The 23,073-nt window shown below is 36.1% G+C and overlaps 1 protein-coding gene across 4 annotated transcripts in view; it reads left to right on the top strand.

Annotated features, from left to right (window-relative positions):
• Positions 1–23,073, top strand: part of ZCWPW2 (zinc finger CW-type and PWWP domain containing 2) — a 138,952-nt gene that overhangs the window by 47,474 nt on the left and 68,405 nt on the right. For 2 of the 4 annotated variants that reach the window (XM_060162494.1, XM_060162495.1), the window contains exons 2-3: positions 6,106–6,459; positions 20,037–20,196. In XM_060162494.1, the coding sequence (XP_060018477.1) occupies positions 6,119–6,459; positions 20,037–20,196 (501 nt within the window). In that variant the 5' untranslated portion in view covers positions 6,106–6,118. Of the gene's footprint in view, positions 1–37; positions 61–6,105; positions 6,460–20,036; positions 20,197–23,073 lie in introns of those variants that run through there. The other 2 variants (XM_060162497.1, XM_060162496.1) reach the window with 1 other exon arrangement.

Here is a 23,073-nt window from a genome sequence, read left to right as displayed (position 1 = left end):
AGAGAAGACTCAAGCTCTGGTTGTTTAAAAAGCCCTGACAAGATAAATGAGGGGGAAAAGGTATGAACAAATTAAGAGTGAAAGAAACATAATGAGAAATATAGTAGATGCACTAGAATTCTTTTTTTTTGTATTCTCTTTTATTATTTACAAATTTGAAATTTATTACAAGAAAAATTCTAAGTTTGTTTCATGATGAGTTGTAGAAAATAAGCAACAAATTTGTATTTGTGCAAAACTTATATAGAATGCTTCTACATGATTCATAATTTTCTGTCAATTTTACTAATTTATGTTTTTGTTAAATAATATTTTCAATTTTTTGTTTTTTAATTATGAGAAATTTAGAGAAAAAATGAAATACCTATATACTCATTGCCTGGACTTAGCGGACATTAACATTTTATTCTATTTGCTTCTGGTTGCTTAATTTTATTAAGAACTATAGTTGATTTACAATATTTTATTAATTTTAGGTATACAACATAGTGATTCAGTATTTTTATAGATAACAGTCCTTTTAAATTACTATAAAATATTAGCTATATTCCATGTGCTGTATAATATATCCTTGTGGCTTATTTACTTTACACATAGTAGTTTGTGCCTCTTTAGAATTCTTAAATATTTGACAAAATTGGAAAATCCTCCCTTAAGCAAACTTTCCAAAAAAAGAGAACATTCTATATTTCGCTTTATGAGGCTGTTTTAATCTTGATGTCAAAAACAGACAAAGACAAAAGTAGAAATGAAAGTTGTAGAGCAATCTCATCTGTAAACACATATATGAACCAATCTTAACTAATTATTAATAAACTGAATGCAACAACATATGTTAAAGAAAGGAATGTTATGATGTGAACCCAGAATGCAAATATGGTTTATCATTAATTAAATCCATTAATACAACCTACTCAATTCACATATTTAAAAAGAAAAACCTTATGTTCACCTCAGTATACAGAAAGGCCTTCGATAAAATTCTACACCACTTCAGGTTTAACAACAACAAAAATTCTCTTCATTAACTGGTAACTAAAGGAAAACAATTTTTTGTTCCCTGTCAATGATCTCTACCAAAAAAATGCATATATGTTTGACTTTATAGTCAAATAGTAGAATCATTCTCTTTAAAATTAGAAAAAAAAATCAGGATAGTGGCTTCTATTCAATATTATACCTGTCCTAGCCAGTGTAATAAAAGAAGACATAAGGATTGGAAATAGAAAAAGAAAGCTATCATACACAAACACGAGGAAGTACACCAAATGTGAAGTGAAATGCAAAACAATGCCTTGCCCAAGGATATAGAGCTGGTGAGGAGCAGAGCCTCAGAGGAATTCACATTTCATTTGGTTCCAAAGTCTGGAGTCAACAACTTCTAATCTACTGTCTAGTGACCCACTTCAACTGTAATATAAAATGCAGTATTATTCCTCATAAATTTCCTTGCAAAAGTATTAGCCAAATTCATATATATGTGTGTGTGTGTATATATATATATATATCTCAGCAACATTTCATAATCTTCCTTTAGGTTTTGTTTTTCCTGTTTTTAGATTTTTTCCACTCTTTCAATATGATAAGCAGTGCACAGTGAATATTGTTGGTCTTTGTATGTATAAGTTAGTCACTTTTAAAAAATTTTTTTAGTTTTTGTATTTTATAATTAATTTTTATTGGAGTACAGATACTTTACAACGTTGTATTAGTTTCTACTGTATAGCAAAGTGAATCAGCTATACATATACATATAACCTCTCTTTTTTTTGATTTCCTTCCTGTTTAGGTCACCACAGACCACTGAGTAGAGTTCCCTGAGCTATACAGTGTGTTCTCATCAGTTATCTATTTTATACATGGTATCAATAGTGTATATATGTCAATCCCAATCTCCCAATTCATTCCACCCCCACTTCCTCCCTTGGTGTCCATACGTTTGTTCTCTATGTCTGTGTCTCTATTTCTGTTCTGCAAATAAGATCATATATACCATTTTTCTAGATTCCAAATATATGCATTAATATACGATATTTGTTTTTCTCTTTCTGACTTAGTTCACTCTGTATGACACTCTCTAGGTCCATCCATATCTCTACAAATGACCCAATTTCATTCCTTTTTGTGTCTGAGTAATATTCCATTTTATATGTGTACCACATTTTCTTTATCTATTCCTCTGTTGATGGACATTTAGGTTGCTTGCATGTCCTAGCTATTGTAAATAGTGCTGCAGTGAACACTGTGGTACATGACTTTTTGAATTATGGTTTTCTCTGGGTATATACCAATTAGTGGGATTGCTGGGTCGTATGGTAGTTCTATTTTTAGTTTTTTAAGGAACCTCCATACTGTTCTCCGTAGTGGCTGTATCAATTTACATTCCCACCAACAGCATAGGAGGGTTCTCTTTTCTCCACACCCTCTCCAGCATTTATTGTTTGTAGACTTTTTAATGATGGCCATTCTGACTGCTGCGAGATGATACCTGGTTGTAGTTTTGATTTTCATTTCTCTAATAATTAGTAATGTTGAGCATTTTTTCATGTATTTGTTGGCCATCTGTATGTCTTCTTTGGAGAAATGTCTATTAAGGTCTTCCGCCCATTATTTGATTGAGCTGCTTGTATATTTTGGAGATAATTCTTTGTCAGTTGCTTCGTTTGCAAATATTTTCTCCCATTCTGAGGGTAGTCTTTTTGTCTTGCTTATGGTTTCCTTTGCTGTGCAAAACTTTTAATTAGGTTACATTTGTTTATTTTTGGTTTTGTTTCATTATTCCAGGAGGTGAATCGAAGAAGATCTTGCTGCAATTTATGTCAAAGACTGTTGTGCCTATGTTTTCCTTATCTAAGAGTTTTATAGTGTCTGGCCTTACATTTAGGTCTTTAATCCATTTTGAGTTTATTTTTGTGTATGGTGTTAGGGAGTGTTCTAATTTCATTCTTTAACGTGTAGCTGTCCAGTTTTCTGAGCACCACTTATTGAAGAGGCTGTTTTTTCTCCATTGTATATTCTTGCCTCCTTTGTCATAGCTTAGGTGACCATAGGTGCCTGGGTTTATCTCTGGGCTTTCTATCCTGTTCCATTGATCTATATTTCTGTTTTTGTGCCAGTACCATGCCATCTTGATTACTGTAGCTTTGTAGTATAGTCTGAAGTCAGGGAGCCTAATTCCTCCGGCTCTGTTTTTCTTTCTCAAGATTGCTTTGGCTATTCAGGGTCTTTTGCATTTCCATAAATATCATAAAATTTTCTGTTCTAATTCTGTGGAAAATGCCGTTGGTAATTTGATAGGGATTGCATTGAATCTGTAGATTGCTTTGGTTAGTATGGTCATTTTCACAATATTGATTCTTCCAATCCAAGAACATGGTATATCTCTCCATCTGTTTCTGTCATCTTTGATTTCTTTCATCAGCAGCTTATAATTTTCTGAGTACAGGTCTTTTGCCTCCTCAGTTAGGTTTATTCCTAGGTATTTTATTCTTTTTGTTGCAGTCGTAAATAGGATTGTTTTCTTAATTTCTCTTTCTGATCTTTCATTGTTAGTGTATAGGAATGCAATAGATTTTTGTGTATTAATTTTGTATCCTGCAACTTTACTAAATTTATTGATTAGCTCTCGTAGTTTTCTGGTAGCATCTTTAGGGTTTTCTATGTATAGTATCATGTCATCTGCAAACAGTGACAGTTGTACTTCTTCTTTTCCAATTTGGGTTCCTTTTATTTCTTTTTCTTTTCTGATTGCCATGGCTAGCACTTCCAAGACTGTTGAATAATAGTCATGAAAGTGGACACCCTTGTCTTGTTCCTGATTTTAGAGGAAATGCTTTCAGTTTTTCACCATTGAGAATAACGTTTGCTGTGGGTTTTCCATATGTGTCCTTTATTATGTTGATCTAGGTTCCCTCTCTGCCTACTTTCTGGAGAGTTATCATATATCAATGTTGAATTTTGTCAAAAGCTTTTTTTGCATCTATTGAGATGATCATGTGGTTTTTATTCTTCAATTTGTTAATATGGTGTATCACATTGATTGATTTGCATATATTGAAGCATCCTTGCATCCCTGGGATAAATCCCACTTGATCGTGGTGTATAATCCTTTTAATGTGTTGTTGGATTCTGTTTGCTAGTATTTTGTTGAGGGTTTTTACGTCTATGTTTATCAGTGATATTGGCCTGCAGTTTTCCTTTTTGTGATATCTTTGTCTGGTTTTGGTAACAGGGTGACGGTGGCCTCATAGAATGAGTTTGAGAGTGTTGCACCCTCTGCAATTGTTTGGAAGAGTTTGAACAGGATAGGCATTAGCTCTTCTCTAAATGATTGATAGAATTCGCCTGGAAAGCCATCTGGTCCTGGACTTCGTTTGTTGGAAGATTTTTAATTACAGTTTCAACTTCATTACTTCTGATTGGTCAGTTCATATTTTCTGTTTCTTCTTGATTTAGTGTTCAAGGTTATACTTTTCTGAGAATTTGTCCATTTCTTCCAGGTTGTCCATTTTACTGGCATATAGTTGCTTGTAGAAGTCTCTTATAATTCCTTGTGTTTCTGTGATGTCAGTTGTAACTTCTCCTTTTTCATTTCTATTTTTTTTGATTTGAGTCCTCTTCCTTTTCTTGAGGAGTCTGGCTAGTGGTTTATCAATTTTGTTTATCTCCTCAAAGAACCAGCTCTTAGTTTTATTCATCTTTGCTATTGTTTTCCTCATTAGGTTAGTCTCTTTTAAGTTTATTTTCTTTGTATACATTCAAATGAGTGGGATTAATAGGTCAAAAATTGTGGCTATGGCTATTGAAATATATTGGCAAATTTTATTCTAAAGCGATTTGTAGTGATCATGGAAAGTGTGATTATAAGTGTGTTTCTAATTATACAATTAACTCATGGATTAAGAGCTTCTTTAAATGGTGCTTATATTGGATAGTGGTTGTTCTACTAATTTATTAATATGGTATATGTAAGTCTTTTTTTAAAAAATAGGTTTTGTATTACAAAATAAGTTGCTGAGGGCTTCCCTGGTGGCGCAGTGGTTGAGAGTCCACCTGCCGATGCAGGGGACACGGGTTCGTGCCCCTGTCCGGGAAGATCCCACATGCCGCAGAGAGGCTGGGCCCGTGAGCCATGGCTGCTGAGCCTGCACGTCCGGAGCCTGTGCTCCGCAATGGGAGAGGCCACAACAGTGAGAGGCCCACATACCGCAAAAAAAAAAAAAAAGTTGCTGATAGTTTTTCTTGTATTTCAGGTATATTACTTATTTTTTAGTAAACACGTAACTATTATTATTTTTGCTAGAAGTCAGGGGCTAACTCATATAATTCTAACGTTTTATATGTTTAAAATTTTCATAATAAAAAACCTCTGAGAAATTTTTTTCAAATCACTTGAATTAATAATGGATAAAAGGCAAAGCTATATAAGCAAAAGAATCCTTTAATTTTTTTAAAATAAATTTCAAATTTTCACATGGTGAAATATTTTGCTACCTTTGGTTTTCCTCAGAATTAGAAAAGGGGATCAAGTCACACTATGTCCACCATATACCCAAGAGGCAGTACTGCCTAGTGGATAAGACCACACAATTAGGGAGAAAACTGCCTGCATTTAAATCCCAACTCTGTCACATAGTACCTCTGGGACTTTAAATAAATTACTATACTTTTCTAAGCTTTTCTTTTCTCTCTAAAAGTGCTCATACTGAGGTTGTTGGGAAGACTATATAAGCTGTGTGCATAAGGCACTTAGAATAGTATTTGGCTCATAGTCAGCACTGAATAAGGCTTAGCTGTTATTATGGCAAAAGTACTGGATATGTACTAACTGGTAATAGAATAGATATTAGAGTAAACCTCTACTCCACTTCTGCTCCATCATACTTTTCTTATTTTTAATTTTGGAGCATTTTATGACCAGAGTGATTGATGCTTCTGTTTTGTTCCTTTGTTTCTGGGTAGGTGGAAACGTAACATGTTCAGCATGTACAGAGAGGAGGTGGGCAAAAAAGTTATAAAAGAGCCACTTCTCGGATTTTGGCTTTAACTTTCTCTCCTTATACCCTGAAATCTTATTCTTTTATTTTCCTGTTATTTATTTTCCAGATTAAATGCATTTATGGAAAAAGGAAAATTGAATAGTAAGATGATAGCAGAATATTGTAATATGGCAATGGATTCCTCAGTGGAAAACAACATTTATGTAAACAAAGTGTGGGTTCAGTGTGAGAATGAAAGTTGTTTGAAATGGAGATTGTTGTCAAGTGAGGATGCAGCCAAAGTTGATCACAATGAATCATGGTACTGCTTCATGAACACTGACTTAAGGTACAATAAGTGCTCTGTTTCTGAAGAAGACTTTCCTGAAGAGTCTCAGCTTCATCAAAGTGGATTTAAGATCGTCTATTCACAGCTCCCTCTTGGAAGCCTGGTTTTGGTAAAATTACAGAATTGGCCAAGGTAAGATTTTTGTTGCTGTTTTATAGTAAACTATTGAGGTATAGTCTTGCTAAGTTTATTGACTTTCAAAACTTTTCAAAGAATCAACTTCTTCCCTATTGTTGTCTAACTTCTTATTTATTATATTTTGATCTCATTGTTATTCTTTCCCTGACTTCTTTGGGTTTAAGTCTTCTTTTTCTAGTTTCTTAAACTGGAAACTTAGATAACTGACTCATATCTGTTTCCCTCCTTATATGAGTGATTAAAGCTATAAATTTCTCTTATTAAGTACTACTTCAGTTACATCTCACAAATTTTAATATGTTGTATTTTATTACTATTCAGTTTGTGATTTCTTCTTTGAAATGAGTTATTAGAAATGTGTTTTTAAATTATAAAATATGCAGGATTCTAAAAATGTCTTATTTGTATTGATTCCTAATTTAACTTTTGTAGTCTGATTCATTGAATCTTGATTTATGGCACAGCATGACCTATCCTGAAAAACATTTATATTCTGTAACTGTTGCCTAGATGCCTAAAAGATTTTTTTCTTTTTCTTTAGGTATTTGTATATTTACTGCTGTATGGCTTAGGTTTTCCTGTTCTGAGTTTATTTCCCAAGTATGCAATCTGCCTTTTCAGTGTATGGTTTCAAATCTTTTTATTTCAATAAGGTTTTTTTAAAATTTTAAGCAGTTTATTCAGTTGCATTGCTTTGATTTTATTTTGGGACTTCTGTAGTACTGATAGTGAATCTTCTGTGGTTAGATTTGGTATTACTTTTTTCTTCCAATGTTATCATCTTTTCATTTTTTAAATTTAAATATTTTTCCCTTTCTATCTTTTATTTTTCTGAAGGAGTTACAAATTGAACTTATTTTTTCTGTGATCCTTCCAGTTTAGTCTTTATTGAAAACTTTATAATTTCTTTCATGAGTTTTGCTGCCTTTCTTTTTATTTTTTTTAATTTGCAATTTTTTAAAACATCTTTACTGGAGTATAATTGCTTTACAATGTTGTGTTAGTTTCTGCTATATAACAAAGTAAATCAGCTCTATGTATACATATATCCCCATATGTGCTCCCTCTCGCGTCTCCCTCCCACCCTCCATATCCCACCCCTCTAGGTGCTAACAAAGCACCAGGGTGATCTCCCTGTGCTGTGTGGCTGCTTCCCACTAGCTATCTATTTTATATTTGGTAGTGTATATATGTCAGTGCCACTCTCTCACTTCTTCTTAGCTTACCCTTTCCCCTCCCCATGTCCTCAAGTCCATTCTCTATGTCTGCATCTTTATTCCTGTCCTGCCCTTAGATTGTTCAGAACCATTTTTTTTTTAGATTCCGTATATATGTGTTAGCATGCGATATTTGTTTTTCTCTTTCTGACTTACTTCACTCTGTATGACAGGCTCTAGGTCCATCCACCTCACTACAGATAACTCAATTTTGTTTCTTTTTATGGCTGAGTAATATTCCATTGTATATATGTGCCACATCTTCTTTATCCATTCATCTGTCAGTAGACACTTAGGTTGCTTCCATGTCTTGCCTATTGTAAATAGTGCTTCAGTGAACATCATATATGACTCTTTTTGAATTATGGTTTCCTCGGTATATGCCCAGTACTGGGATTGCTGGGTCATATGGTACTTCTATTTTTAGTTTTTGAAGGAACCTCCATAGTGGCTGGATCAATTTACATTCCTACCAACAGTGCAAGAGGGTTCCCTTTTCTCCACACCCTCTCCAGCTATTGTTGTTTGTAGATTTTCTGATGATGCCCATTCTAACTGCTGTGAGGTGATATATCATTGTAGTTTTGATTTGCATTTCTCTAATAATTAGTGATGTTGAGCAGCTTTTCATGTGCTTCTCGGCCATCTGTATGTCTTTTTCAGAGAAATGTCTATTTAGGTCTTCTGCCCATTTTTGTATTGGGTTGTTTGTTTTTTTGATATTGAGCTGGATGAGCTGCTTGTAAATTTTGGAGATTAATCCTTTGTCAGTTGCTTCATTTGCAAATATTTTCTCCCATTCTGAGGATTGTCTTTTCATCTTGTTTTATGGTTTCCTTTGCAGTGCAAAAGCTTTTAAGTCTCATAAGGTCCCGTTTGTTTTTTATTTCCATTTCTTTAGGAGGTGGGTCAAAACTGATGTTGCTGTGATTTATGTCAAAGTGTGTTCTTCCTATGTTTTCCTCTAAGAGTTTTATAGTGTTTAGCCTTACATTTATGTCTTTAATACATTTAGAGTTTATTTTTGTGTATGGTGTTAGGGAGTGTTCTATTTTCATTCTTTTACATGTAGCTGTCCAGTTTTTCCAGCACCATTATTGAAAGCACTGTCTTTTCTCCATTGTATATTCTTGTCTCAAACATAAGGTGACCATATGTGCATGGGTTTATCTCTGGGCTTTCTATCCTGTTCCTTGGATCTATATTTCTGTTTTTGCGCCAGTACCATACTGTCTTGATTACTGTAGCTTTGTAGTATAGTCTGAAGTTAGGAAGCCTGATTCCTCCAGCTCTGTTTTCCTTTCTCAAGATTGCTTTGGCTATTTGGGGTTTTTTCTGTTTCCATATAAATTGTGAAATTTTCTGTTCTAGTTCTGTGAAAAATGCCATTGGTAGGTTGATAGGAATTGCATTGAATCTGTAGATTGCTTTGGGTAGTATAGTCATTTTCACAGTATGGATTCTTCCAATCCAAGTACATGGTATATCTCTGCATCTGTTTGTATCATCTTTAATTTCTTTCATCAGTGCCTTATAATTTTTTGTATACAGGTCTTTTGTCTCCTTAGGTAGGTTTATTCCTAGGTATTTTATTCTTTCTGTTACAGTGGTAAAAAGTAGTGTTTCCTTAATTTCTCTTTCAGATTTTTCATCATTAGTGTACAGGAATGTTAGAGATCTCTGTGCATCAATTTGTATCCTGCTACTTTACCAGATTCATTGATTAGCTCTAGTAGTTTTCTGCTAGCATCTTTAGGATTATCTATGTATAGTATCATGTCATTTGCACACAGTGACAGCTTTACTTCTTCTTTTCCGACTTGGATTCCTTTTATTTCTTTTTATTCTCTGATTGCTGCGGCTAAAACTTCCAAAACTATGTTGAATAAGAGTGGTGAGAGTGGGCCACCTTGTACTGTTCCTTATCGTAGTGGATATGGTTTCTGTTTTTCACCATTGAGAATGATGTTGGCTGTGGGTTTGTCATATATGGCCTTTATTAGGTTGAGGTAAGTCCCCTATATTCCTACTTTCTGGAGGGTTTTTATCATAAATAGGTGTAAGCTTTTGTTGAAGCTTTTTCAGCATCTATTGAGTGTTTCACATGGTTTTTGTTCTTCAGTTTGTTAACATGGTGTATCACATTGATTGGTTTGTGTATATTGAAGAATCCTTGCATTCCTGGGATAAACCCCACTTGATCATGCTGTATGATCCTTTTAATGTGCTGTTGGAATCTGTTTGCTAGTATTGTGTTGAGAATTTTTGCATGTATGCTCATCAGTGATATTGGCCTGTGTTTTCTTTTTTAGTGACACCTTTGTCTGGTTTTGGTATCAGGGTGATGGTGGCCTCAGAGAATGAGTTTGGGAGTGTTCCTCCCACTGCTATATTTTGGAAGAGTTTGAGAAGGATCAGTGTTAGCTCTTCTCTAAATGTTTGATAGATTTCGCCTGGGAAGCCATCTGGTCCTGGGCTTTTGTGTGTTGGACGATTTTTAATCACAGTCTCAATTTTAGTGCTTTTGATTGGTCTGTTTATATTTTCTGTTTCTTCCTGGTTCAGTATCAGAAGGTTGTGCTTTTCTAAGAATTTGTCCGTTTCTTCCCGGTTGTCTATTTTTGGCATATTGTTGCTTGTAGTAATCTCTTATGATCCTTTTATTTCTGCAGTGTCAGTTGTTACTTCTCCTTTTTCATTTCTAATTCTGTTGATTTCAGTCTTCTCCCTTTTTTTCTTGATGAGTCTGGCTAATGGTTTATCAATTTTGTTTATCTTCTCAAAGAACCGCTTTTAGTTTTATTGATCTTTGCTATCGTTTCCTTCATTTCTTTTTCATTTATTTCTGATCTGATCTTTATGATTTTTCTCCTTCTGCTAACTTTGGGGGTTTTCTGTTCTTTTTCCTCTAACTGCTTTAGGTGTAAAGTTAAGTTTTTTATTTGAGATGTTTTTTGTTTTTTGAGGCAGGATTCTGTTGCTATAAACCTGCTTCTTAGAACTGCTTTTGCTGCATCCCATAGGTTTTAGGTCATCTTGTTTTCATTGTCATTTGTTTCTGGGTATTTTTTGCTTTCCTCTTTGATTTCTTCAGTGATCTCTTAGTTATTTAATAGCATATTGTTTAGCTTCCATGTGTTTGTATGTTTTACTTTTTTTTTTTCCGGTAATTGACTTCTAGTCTCATAGCATTTTGGTCAGAAGAGATACTTGATACAATTTCAATTTTCTTAAATTTACCAAGGCTTGATATGTGGCCCAAGATATGATCTGTCCTGAAGAATGTTCCATGAGCACTTGAAAAGAAAGATTATTTTGTTGTTTTGGATTGAATGTCCAGTTAAGTCCATCTTTTTTAATGTATCACTTAAAGCTTGTGTTTCCTTATTTATTTTCATTTTGGATGATCTGTCTATTGGTGAAGGTGAGGTGTTAAAGTCCCCTACTATCATTGTCTTACTGTCAATTTCCCCTTTTATGGCTATTAGGATTTGCCTTAGGTATTGAGGTGCTCCTATTTTCAGTTCATAAATATTTACACTTGTTACATCTTCTTCTTGGATTGAACCCTTGATCATTATAGAGTGTCCTTCTTTGTCTCTTGTAATAGTCTTTATTTTAAAGTCTGTTTTTTCTGATATGAGAGTTGCTCCTCCAGCTTTAATTTGATTTCCATTTGCATGGAATATCTTTTTCCATCCTCTCACTTTCAGTCTGTATGTGTCCCTAGGTCTGAAGTGGATCTCTTGTAGACAGCATATATACGGGTCTTTTTTTTGTATCCATTCAGCCAGTCTGTTCCTTTTGGTTGGAACATTTTATCTATTTACATTTAAGGTAATTATCAATATGCATGTTCCTATAACCATATTCTTAATTGTTTTGGGCTTGTTATTGTAGGTGTTTTCCTTCTCTTTTCTTTCCTGCCTAGAGAAGTTCCTTTAGCATTTGTTGTAAAGCTGGTTTGGTGGTGCTGAATTCTCTTAGCTTTTGCTTGTTTGTATAGTTTTTAATTTCTCCGTCGAATCTGAATGACATCCATGCTGAGTAGAGTAATCTTGGTTGTAGGTTTTTCTCTTTCATCACTTTAGATAGGTCATGCCACTCCCTTCTGGCTTGCAGAGTTTCTGCTGAAAGATCAGCTGTTAACCTTATGGCGAGTCCCTTGTATGTTATTCGTTGCTTTTCCCTTGCTGCTTTAAATATTTTTTCTTTGTATTTAATTTTTGATGGTTTGATTAATATGTGTCTTGGCATGTTTCTCCTTGGATTTATCCTGTATGGGACTCTCGGCGCTTCCTGGACTTTATTGACTATATTCTTTCCCATACTAGGGAAATTTTGAACGATAACCTCTTCAAATATTTTCTCAGTCCCTTTCTTTTTTCTTCTTCTTCCTGGACCCCTATAATTTGAATGTTGATGTGTTTAATGTTGTCCCAGATGTCTCTGAGACTGTCCTCAATTCTTCTCATTCTTTTTTCTTTAGCCTGCTCTGCAATAGTTATTTCCACTATTTTATCTTCCAGGTCACATATCAGTTATGCTGCTATTGATTCATTGTAAAGAATTTTTAATTTCATTTAATGTGTTCTTCATCATTGTTTATTTGCTTTTTAGTGCTTCTAGGTCTTTGTTAAACGTTTCATGTATTTTCTCCATTCTATTTCCAAGATTTTGGATCATCTTTACTATCATTACTCTGAATTCTTTTTTTTTTTTTTTTTTTTTTTTTGCGGTACGTGGGCCTCTCACTGTTGTGGCCTCTCCCGTTGCAGAGCACAGGCTCTGGATGCGCAGTCTCAGCGGCCATGGTTCACGGGCCTAACCGCTACGCGGCATGTGGGATCTTCCCAGACCGGGGCACTGCGCCACCAGGGAAGCCCTGAATTCTTTTTTATGTAGCTATTTCCTTTCCATTTCTTTGGTCTGATGGGATTTTACTTTGCTCCTTCATCTGCTGCGTATTTCTCTGTCTTCTCATTTTGCTTAACTTACTGTGTTTGGTGTCTCCTTTTCGCAGCCTGCAGGTTCATAGTTCCCATTGTTTTTGGTGTCTGCCCCCAGTGGGTAAAGTTGGTTCACTGGGTCGTGTAGGCTTCCTGGTTGAGGGGACTGGTGCCTGTGTTCTGGTGGTTGAGGCTGGATCTTTTCTTTCTGGAGGGCAGGTTCGCATCCGATTGTGTGTTTTGGGGTGTCTGTGGACTTAGTATGATTTTAGGCAGCCTCTCTGCTAATGAGTGGGGTTGTGTTCCTGTCTTGTTAGTTGTTTGGCATGGGCCGTCCAGCACTGGAGCTTGCTGGTCGTTGAGTGGAGCTGGGTCTTAGCATTGAGACTGAGATCTCTGGGAGAGCTCTCACCGATTGATATTACATGGAACCAGGAGGTCTCCAGTGGTCCAGTGTACTGAACTCAGCTTTCCCACCTCAGAGGCTCAGTACTGACACCCAGCTGGAGCACCAAGACCCTGTCAGCCACATGGTTCAGAAGAAAAGGGAGAAAAAAAAAGAAAGAAAGAAAAAAGTAAAGTAAAATACAATAAATAAGTTATTAAAGTAAAAAATAAAAACAATATTATTAAAAGAAAAACATAAAAATGTAATAAATAAAAAAGAGGAGGGCAACCAAAGCAATAAACAAATCCACCAACGATAACAAGTGCTAAAAACTATACTAAGATATACATAAATTTCAGAAACTTATCAGTCACATACAGCAAACCCCAAGTCCACAGTTGCTCCCAAAGTCCACAGCCTCAATTTTGGGATGATTTGCTGTCTATTCAGGTATTCCACAGATGCAGGGTTCATCAAGTTGATTTTGGAAATTTAATCTGCTGCTCCTGTGACTGCATGGAGAAATTTCCCTTTCTCTTCTTTGTTCGCACAGCTCCTGGTATTCAGCTTTGGATTTGGCCCCGCCTCTGTGTGTAGGTCGCCCTCTGGCATCTGTTCTTCACCCAGACAGGATGGGGTTAGAGGAGTGGCTGTTTAAGGGGCACTGGCTCACTCAGGCCAGGGGAAGGGAGGGTATGGAATGCGGGGTGAGCCTGCACTGGCAGAGGCTGGGGTAACGTTGTAACAGCCTGAGGTGTGCCGTGTGTTCCCCTGCGGAAGCTGTCCCTGGATCACAGGACCCTGGCAGTGGCGGGCTGCACATGCTCCTGGGAGGGGAGGTGTGGATAGTGACCTATGCTTGCACACAGGCTTCTTGGTGGCTGCAGCAGCAGTGTTAGCGTTTCATTTCCGTCTCTGGTGTCTGCACTGATAGCTGCGGCAGGCGCCCTTCTCTGAAGCTCGTTTAGGCGGTGTTCTGTATCCCCTCTCCTCGCGCACCCCGAAACAGTAGTCTCTTGCCTCTTAGGAAGGCCCAGACTTTTTCCAGCACTACCTCCTGGCTAGCTGTGGCACTCTAGCCCCCTTCAGGCTGTGTTCACGCCACCAACCCCAGTCTTCTCTCTGCGATCCCACAGAAACCCGAGCCTCAGCTCCCAGCCCCCACCCGCCTCGGGGGGTGAGCAGACAACCTCTCGGGCTGGTGAGTGCCGGTCCTCTGTGCGGGAATCTCTCCGCTTTGCCCTCTGCACCCCTGTTGCTGTGCTTTCCTGTTTGGCTCTGAAGCTTCCCCGCCGCCCCCCCCCCAGCCCCTGTCTCCACCAGTGAAGGAGCTTCCTAGTGTGTAGAAACTTTTCCTTCTTCACAGCTCCCTCCCACTGGTGCAGGTCCCGTCCCATTTCTTTTGTCTTTGTTTTTTCTTTTGCCCTACCCAGGTACGTGGGGAGTTTCTTGCCTTTTGGGAGGTCTGAGGTCTTCTGCCAGCGTCAGTAGGTGTTCTGTAGGAGTTGTTCCACGTGTAGATGTATTTCTGATGTATTTGTGGGGAGGAAGTTGATCTCCACGTCTTAGTCCTCTGCCATCTTGAAGGGCCTCTCCCTCCTCTTCCTTTTCTCCTGTCATCTTGTTTTCATTTATATTCAACTATTCTCCATGAAAAATATCAGACGTTTGCTTTCATTGGGAGACTGTGATGGGCTCATGTAACACACACACAGAACACACGTGAGAGGCCTTCAAGTCAGTACCTAGATTCGTGCTCTTGCTCTGTCACTTACCGTTGCGGGCTGAATTGTGTTCCCCCAAAGGTCATAAGTTAAAACTCTAACCTCAGAATGTGACTGTATTTGGACTAAGGGCCTTTAAAGAGGTGATTAAGTTAAAAGAGGCCCTTAGAGTGAGCCCTAATCCAATCTGACTGGTGTTCTTATAAGAAGAGAAAATTTGGATACACAGAGAGACACCAGAGGTGCATGTGCACAGAGTAAAGACCATGCGAAGACAGAGCACGAGGGCAGCAGTCTGCTGGCCAGGGAGAGACCTCAAGAGAAACCAGACCTGCTGACCTTGATCTTGGACTTCTAGCCTTTAAAACTGTGAGAAAATAAGTTCCTGTTGTTTAAGCCACCCAGTCTCTGGTATTTTCCTATGGCAACCTTAGCAAACCAATACACTTAATATCTTTGCAGAGAGATTCAACCAATACACTTAATATCTACCTCAGAGAGATTTCCACATCTCAGAGAGATTTGGAATGTTACACATCAGCTCTGAGTAACCTTTTGTTACTGAGAGTTTTTCTAAGGATCAAATATGAAATGTTGTAAAAAGATATATATATTAATTGACTTCTGTGTAACTAGGATGGGCATGAAGAGGAACTAGATAGTTATGTATATGAACACTCATTTTTGAAGTTACTTATGAAGGTATTTGTAGTCTCATTGTCATTTTTCATATCTCTAACATTTTGAAAGCAGAGCATTTGTATTTTCTACTGGAAATTCTGAAGTTTCAATAACTCTCATTCAAGAAATGGTTTTGAATCTTGTCACTATGTCTGAAATATTATGTTAGAAATTTGATTAGGAATTTCTTTTGCAGGTTTGTACTTGTAGCTGAGGGTTAGGATTTGAAATACGAATGAAGCATGTTTTACTCTAGTCCCTAAATTACCTCCAATCTATGATTAGGACCGTCAAAATGCTGCAGAATACAGCTGTAACTACCTTCTTGTTGTTTGGAAAGAGTAGATTGCATTTGGCATGTAGTCACATATATTTCTTTTTATAAACTAAGTACACATGAGCACAGACTTAAAATTTAGGTTAAGAAACTCAAATCTGTTGCTGTATTGCTTATTCAGTTCCACAAATACAATAGAAAGATGATAACAAGATAAATTGCAGTAGTAGAATATAAAGCTGAATTAGCCTACTAAAAGCAACCAAACATCAGTTCTTAATTAAGAAATGTTATAGACCCTGAAATTTCAAGTGGGAGGATCAGTCAGCTGGCTACAGAGACGCTTAACAGTGTAGCATTATCTGGGTCAATTCTTATTAGCCCATGTCCTTATACGTAGCTTTTGAAGGTTCAGAAATTCAATCTTATCAACATCTCAGAGTTATTCTTTCTCAGAACTCTCAGAAGAGTTCATACTTTCCAATAAAGCTGAAAAGCTAAAGAGAGACCGATACAGAGTCAAGAAATGCCTGCTTAATCTTTATATAATAAAAATAAATAATAGTTAAGAGACTATCATTTTCTTTGTCTATGGTCAAGCTCCATGGAAAATCAAATTAAAATAGTTATATTTATCACCACATTATAAGATAGCACACACCTACATACTTATAAAATACTTATGCAGCCTTTTGCCTTTGAGTAGTGCCTATGTGAGCTTGAGGGTGGGGCTGTCTGCATTACTAGGAAGAGAAAAACTATCTCTATAAACTATCTCTGCATTACTAGGAAGAGAAAAACTATCTCTATATCTCTATAGAGATATAACTATCTCTATAGAAAAACTATCTCTATAAACTAGGAAGAGAAAAACTATCTCTATAATGTTTAAGAAGTCTTGATTTTTAAAGATTGATCAAATACATTGTATTTAGCTAGAAAGAGCAAAGAAATTAAAAGTAAAAATTAGCAGTGCATCTCTCACTTAGTATAGGCAAATACAGTATCAAGCAGAAACTAGGCATATTTACCAGACATTTTACAATGATTTCTCATAAGTATGAAAATTAATTTATAGAAAATATATTTGCATTCTAAATACTGTAGTCTAAACAGTTTAGTAATCAAATATTCCTTTAAGTTAACAAACCAATCCAGTGATACTTTTTAGATATAGTATATACATTTATAAATTGTGGTTTCTACTAGATCCTTTCAGTATTATAAAATAGTATTTGATTATTTCTCATTTGCATACTTTTGCTTATGGATTTATATGTGTGTGGATGAGAAATTTCCTCTTCCCAACGGTCCCTGCAGTTAGGTATAACAAAGAGATTTCTTGGAAAGTATGACATTAAGTTAGTGATGATTCCAACTCATCCATTTTGTTTCCCACAGATTAAGAATGAGGCCCAAGTAAATCTGCTATCTTCTTAAACATCCAGACCGCAGTTAGAAAATAAAAGTTATATATTTCTTCTCATTCGGTATAAATACATGGCAGCTGTTATCATGCTTAAGCTTCAACTTATTGAAGGCAGTAGCCAACTCATTAAAGATCATTTCCGCTGGATAAGGAATGTGTAAGACATCAGTTTCTTTGTAATGTATTTTCACTTTCCTTTGAAGTTTCTTGTCCTGCCAAAATTTCCATTTCCTCCTGCAAGTGGATTTCAACACCTGATGTCTATTTGACCTTGCTGTGTTTGTACATTTTACCTTCCACCACCCACAGGTTCTGAGATTGACCATACACTTTCCTTGTAATTCTGACACCCTTCCATTGGGTGGCCTATTCTTACTGTCCCTCTCCACCTTTAAGCCCCCACACAACACTCAGAATTTCTCCTCAATATGAAAGTGAAAAATCAGGAAGTAGAAATGCACAATGCACTATCATCATTGACAGTTTGGGAACTCAAATTGAGGTTAGAGTGAGGGCAAAAAATGGACATCAACTTCTTTCTTCAATCACAGGAAGTCAGAGATGATGATGGATGGAGCAGCTGGAGAGAAGTAATCATGTTTTCTACATGATGTATTGCCTCTGCTCAGCTTTTCCTGTAGTTTGGTACATTCTGTTTTAGCTGATATGTATAGACTAGGAGTCAGACAATTCCTTTGCACCACCTGAAAGTACCCCAGTTATTTGGACATTTCATAATACTTTTCATAATTCATCTTTAAATCAGTATGCAATACTTTCTGTAATAAAATATGTTTTAAATAATGAACCGAAGCTTTTTTCTTTTTTTGATATCTAATTCTTTTTAGGAGTCATCTCTTTTTGTTTATATTTTATTGAGTAACAATTTAAATTGAATACTCTGGGACCCAATAGGTTCCACTTAAAAAATAGTTGTATCAGAATTTGTGTCAGAAAAGTAGCAGCTCATCTTACACATAATAACTGCAGAATCTTTCTTTCATGTGTTAAATATCAGAAATCCATTTTGTGAGACTGTTTTACACTGAATGGAGTAGGTACTGCTCATAAATTGGTATTGGGTTGACAGTAATCCATATTAAAATTGCTGTGAAGTGCAAATCACCTAGTATTAAACATGAGCCCCTTACCTTTTATAAAGAGTTTAAACAAATATAATGTAACAATCATAGTTTGGTTGTTTTTAAAATAGCTATTGATCATATTGAAGGACCCACTTGTTCCTTGACTTCTGATAAGTTGAGGGTCTCCGTTGCAGCTACCACTCATTCTTAGTCATTCATTTGCCTGTTGAAGCCCCCTTCTTTTGAGTGTGTTCCCTCAGCAATGTAGATTTCCATTGTAGATTTAAAAGATAAACTGCACTCAAGTTTAACTCTTAAGCACAGCCCAGTAAGAGTCACCAAATAGCAGTAAGATACCGTGACATGAGCCTGATAACAACCAGATGGTCCTCTTCATTTAGGTCCTGAACTTTCACTTGACTTTCTATTATCATTTCCAATTCTTCTTTGGCTTAAAGCTTGTCTGACTCAATTTTTTAATTTCTCTAGCCCTTATTTTCTGGGGGCTAAAATTCTGAGGTCAGGGTGTCAGAGGGTTGATTTCTTCTCAGGCCTCTCCTTGGCTTGTAGGTGGGTCTCTCTTTTTGTGTCTTCTCGTGGTCTTCCCTCTGTGTGTGTCTGGGTCCTAATCTTCTCTTTTTATAAGGAAACTAATCATGTTGGATTGGGGCTCACCTTTTAACTTAGTTACTTCCTTAAAGACCCCCTCTCTAAATACAGTCACATTCTGAGGTACTTGCGGTCAGGACTTCGACATACGAATGCGGGTTGGTGGGATCACATAATTCAGTCCATAATGATGGCGCTTTATACCATTTTAATTTGCCAGAAACCAAAAATGTGTAAAGCACATGTTTGTTTGAACTTTGAAACAGTGCAGTGAGGAACCAGAGTTATAGTGAGGCCTAGTTACCTGCTTGAGGCCTCCTGTCTGGTAGAAAGCAGAACTAGAGCCTGGATCTTCTAATTTGAACTTCTCTACCTTTTTCACTCTGTGGTACTGCAAACTGAACTTGTTAATTGTACAGATAATTGAACTTGATAATTGTACAGATAATTATAATATTATAAATGATAGAACTTGATAATTGTACAGATTTTTGAATGCTTGGGTATATTAGATATGCATATTTTGGATCTTGATCTGTAAAATTCAGTCAGATTTCTGCTGTACATTCCCCTAAGATTTATTTTTAGTAAAGAATAAACCTTATTTGCAGTACTGAGGATTTTTAGCCATTTGGTCACTGCCAGTGGAACAGATGTGGCGGGGGAGGGATAACACAGAACTGCTGACTCTATTTCTACTTTTCTCACAGTTGTTACAAAGTTCAGTGTCAGAACAGCCCAAACCACTTTGGCAGTCCTGGCTCATGAATCGCTAGCTCTCTCCTACCCCATCAGAAGCCCTGTCAGTGGGTTAACATTTTAGTAGTTAATCATTCTGATTGGTGAGAGTTGATTCAAGCCTGCCATGAATCTGATGACTCTTTTTTCTCTTATCTTTCCTATTAGCAGTGCCTAAATGTCTCTTATAGACCCTGGAAATCATTCTTTTGTCTTATGATTCTTTCTCCTCATATCTTATGAATGTCTTGAGTATGTGACTGTTTCAAAGCTTTCTATATCTACAAAGATACAAATGATCACTTGCATCAATTGAATATCCTACTTTTAAAAGATACAAATATGACTATGTTTAAAATTTGTAAAGAAGTTATTAAAATTCAAAGGGCAAAGTTTGACAGGTGATTGTGACAGATATATTAATGTCTACCTTTTTTAAAGCATCAAAATAATAAAAATATTTTCTTTTGAAAGTTGGCCAGGGATACTTTGCCCTGATCCTTTTAAAGGGAAATATGTGACCTATGACCTCGATGGAGATGTTGAACAGTATCACGTAGAATTCCTGGGTGATCCCCATTCAAGATCATGGATAGATGCAGCGTTTGTTGGACATTATAGTATCACATTAAAGGTAGGTACAGTAACATCAAAACTTTGTTCCTCTTGCACTTGTTTTTAATTATGGTCATTTTGTCTCAGATCCTAAAAGAGATATAATTTTTTACTTTTATATTTATATAAACAAAATAGTATGTACTATTTGTTTAAACTCAAATATTTGTATTTTTAAAGCAGCTTTTTCAAAGGAAGTATGGATATAAAAATAGCCACGAGGTAGTTTTAAATTTTATTTCTGTAATGGCAATATAGTGTAAATCAACTGAGGACTCTCCATAATTGCCTTTTGAAACAGATTTACGATTCCATCATTCGGTAATTTTTTAATTCTCTTGAGAAGATTCTAAGTTATAGCCCTAGCTCACAGGGAAGATTAATTATGGAATGCAACCAGATTTTTCAAATTTCAAACAGTATTTCATTATACTAACTCCTTCAGTATTTTTTGATTCTTTTTAAACTTTAAATCACATACTACAATTAATGAATAGACTCAATTCTCAAGTTGATGAGAGTAAGTGAATTGGACCTGTTTTCATGGGTTTGGTTTAATTGTTATAAATTAATTCAGTTATCCGTATCTGTATTCTAATATTGAAACTTTTCATCTGCAAACCATGCTTTCATTAGAAATCTGATTAAAAAGTAGATGTCAGAAATGTGAATGCCTTTGACTCAATTTGGATGGTTCCTATTTTAGAGTGAGAAGTATATATATATTCAAATATACATATACATGTATGTACATTTAAGGCATGCCATTTAATCCACAGTATAAGGAAATCTGTGGAAATCTGAGGTACTTGCAGATGGACTTCTACTTTTTCTCTGGCATAAACAGTACCTTTGTTCCATTCAGCTTGAAAGCAGCTGGAAGGGAAGGCTGTTTCAGTAGAAATATTTAAGTATGGAATAACATCACATACATTCATTTCATGGTAGTTGTGAGCCAGTCATTTTAGTATGAGGCACCTTCTCTGCTCGGACATTTCAGATGTGTCCCTGGGCACTTCTGATGGCAACCACAGAAGATAGGAAGGAGTGTTCTTCCTTATGTGCCCCTCCCCTTTTCTAAAAGATAGGGAAACCTAGCTTCTCATGAGGCAGAAATTAGAATCTTAAATATTTGACAGTGTGATAAAGAGCAGGGCATTCTTAAGAAATTGTATTTAAACATACATAAAAAATCAAAGTGTATTTTTGTCTGAAGTAATGTTACTCTCAGGATTTGAGTTCTGTCAGGATAAATTTGAATAGTCTGATTCCACTGAGCATACCATTAATCCCTGGGACAAGGAAAAAATCTGATGCAAAACAAAACTAAACTCAAGAATCAGGAGCCATAAGGTTTTAACCTTCTGAAAGCATTGAAACAAGCAAAGACCATGAATTCAGGGCTGCTTAAATTAAATAGGCTCCTAAAGCAAGAATGAAAACAGAAAAATAAAGCATTTGTTCCACCTCTTCTGTCCCCTACTCCCCCAGCTGGCTGGGTGCTCTGGGTGGATAACTCACTGGGTGACCACAGGCTCTGGGACAGGCTCTCTCCTCTACTGTCATTCATGGTGTCTACCTACAGGCTCGTGTCTCTTACTCTCTTCTTGTTTGTATCTTTTTCTTCACTTCCTCTCTTGGAGCTAATATAATAGGGATGCCGCCTTCTGTGGGTCTCTTCATTCAAGGCTGAAATTTTAGTTCCCCTTTACCTCAGATTCAGCTGGCACATGCCCAGCTGCCCTGCTATGCTCCAATTCCCTACTCCTGGCTATCTAAGAATCTCCGCTTGCCAAGAAGGAAACTCACAGATGATTAAAGACTCATTGCCCCAATGAGAAGTCAAGAAACAGAAAGCGAAGAGGTCAACTGACAACCAAGATAGAAAAATGGTATCTATGAGAAATTGTTTGAAAATGAATAATATCAAACTATATCCCCTGGAGATGGAGATAGTATTGACTCCAACGTGCAGTTCAATTGCCTAGGCATCCCAGGAATTTAATCTGTTATGGTCCTCTCTGCACTGGAGCTCCTACTTCCTCAAATATTGTCTCTACACTGTGCCAGGTTGATCCAGATATTAAATTCACACCCCTGCCCCCATAAAAATATCACTTACACAAAAATAAATAATGTGTATTAGACAATGTAGACCTTCTTAAAGATTTTTGTAGAAGAGATGGAGAATGGTTGCACATTGCACCTGTTGTCTGAGCTCCTTTTCTAAAAGTAGACACAGAATGATAGGCATATACAGCTCTCACTGTTTAAGCTGACTATATCTTACTTCATATATATTATTTCAACATTACTTTCTCCTAATTTGTGTAAGCTTAGTTTAACAAATGATTAAATAATATTTCAGAGTTTTCACTGACTGTGGACTATATTTTGCAGTGTGTGTTTTACTGTGAGAGAGAAATAAGCTCTTCTAGAAAGACATTATATGCATTTATGAAAAAATAAAATATTTTTTAGTTTTAGATTCTGAAAATGTTAAGTCTTCTCTTTTAGTTCATGTTTGTCTAGTTTGTCTTCTTTCTTTTATTTTTTTTAGTAGTCACTGAAAAATTGATATGTTTATGGGACCAGTGACTTATTAATTTTCTTGTTGACAGCACAACAGAGCTCTGTCACTGTGGATGAATATGTATATGAATATACAGATGATAAGCTTTTCCCCAGTAAATAAAATTACTCATCAATATATTGGGATATACTTCAGAAAAAAGTTGAAGGCAATATTTAGATTTTGTATTTGTAATTTATATTAGTTTACTCATACATTTTATTTTTTCATTTACTATAAAATCAGTAGTATAAAGATAGCTGAAATTCCCTTCCCCTTTTAAAGAAACCTTGATTCTCTTATGGTATATATTCAAAATACATG

Source organism: Lagenorhynchus albirostris, chromosome 10, assembly GCF_949774975.1.
Source record: "Lagenorhynchus albirostris chromosome 10, mLagAlb1.1, whole genome shotgun sequence".
In the NCBI taxonomy this organism is placed as follows: domain Eukaryota; kingdom Metazoa; phylum Chordata; class Mammalia; order Artiodactyla; family Delphinidae; genus Lagenorhynchus; species Lagenorhynchus albirostris.
The sequence above is the reverse complement of the archived record's forward strand: the minus strand, read 5'-3'. Positions and strand labels throughout refer to the sequence as shown.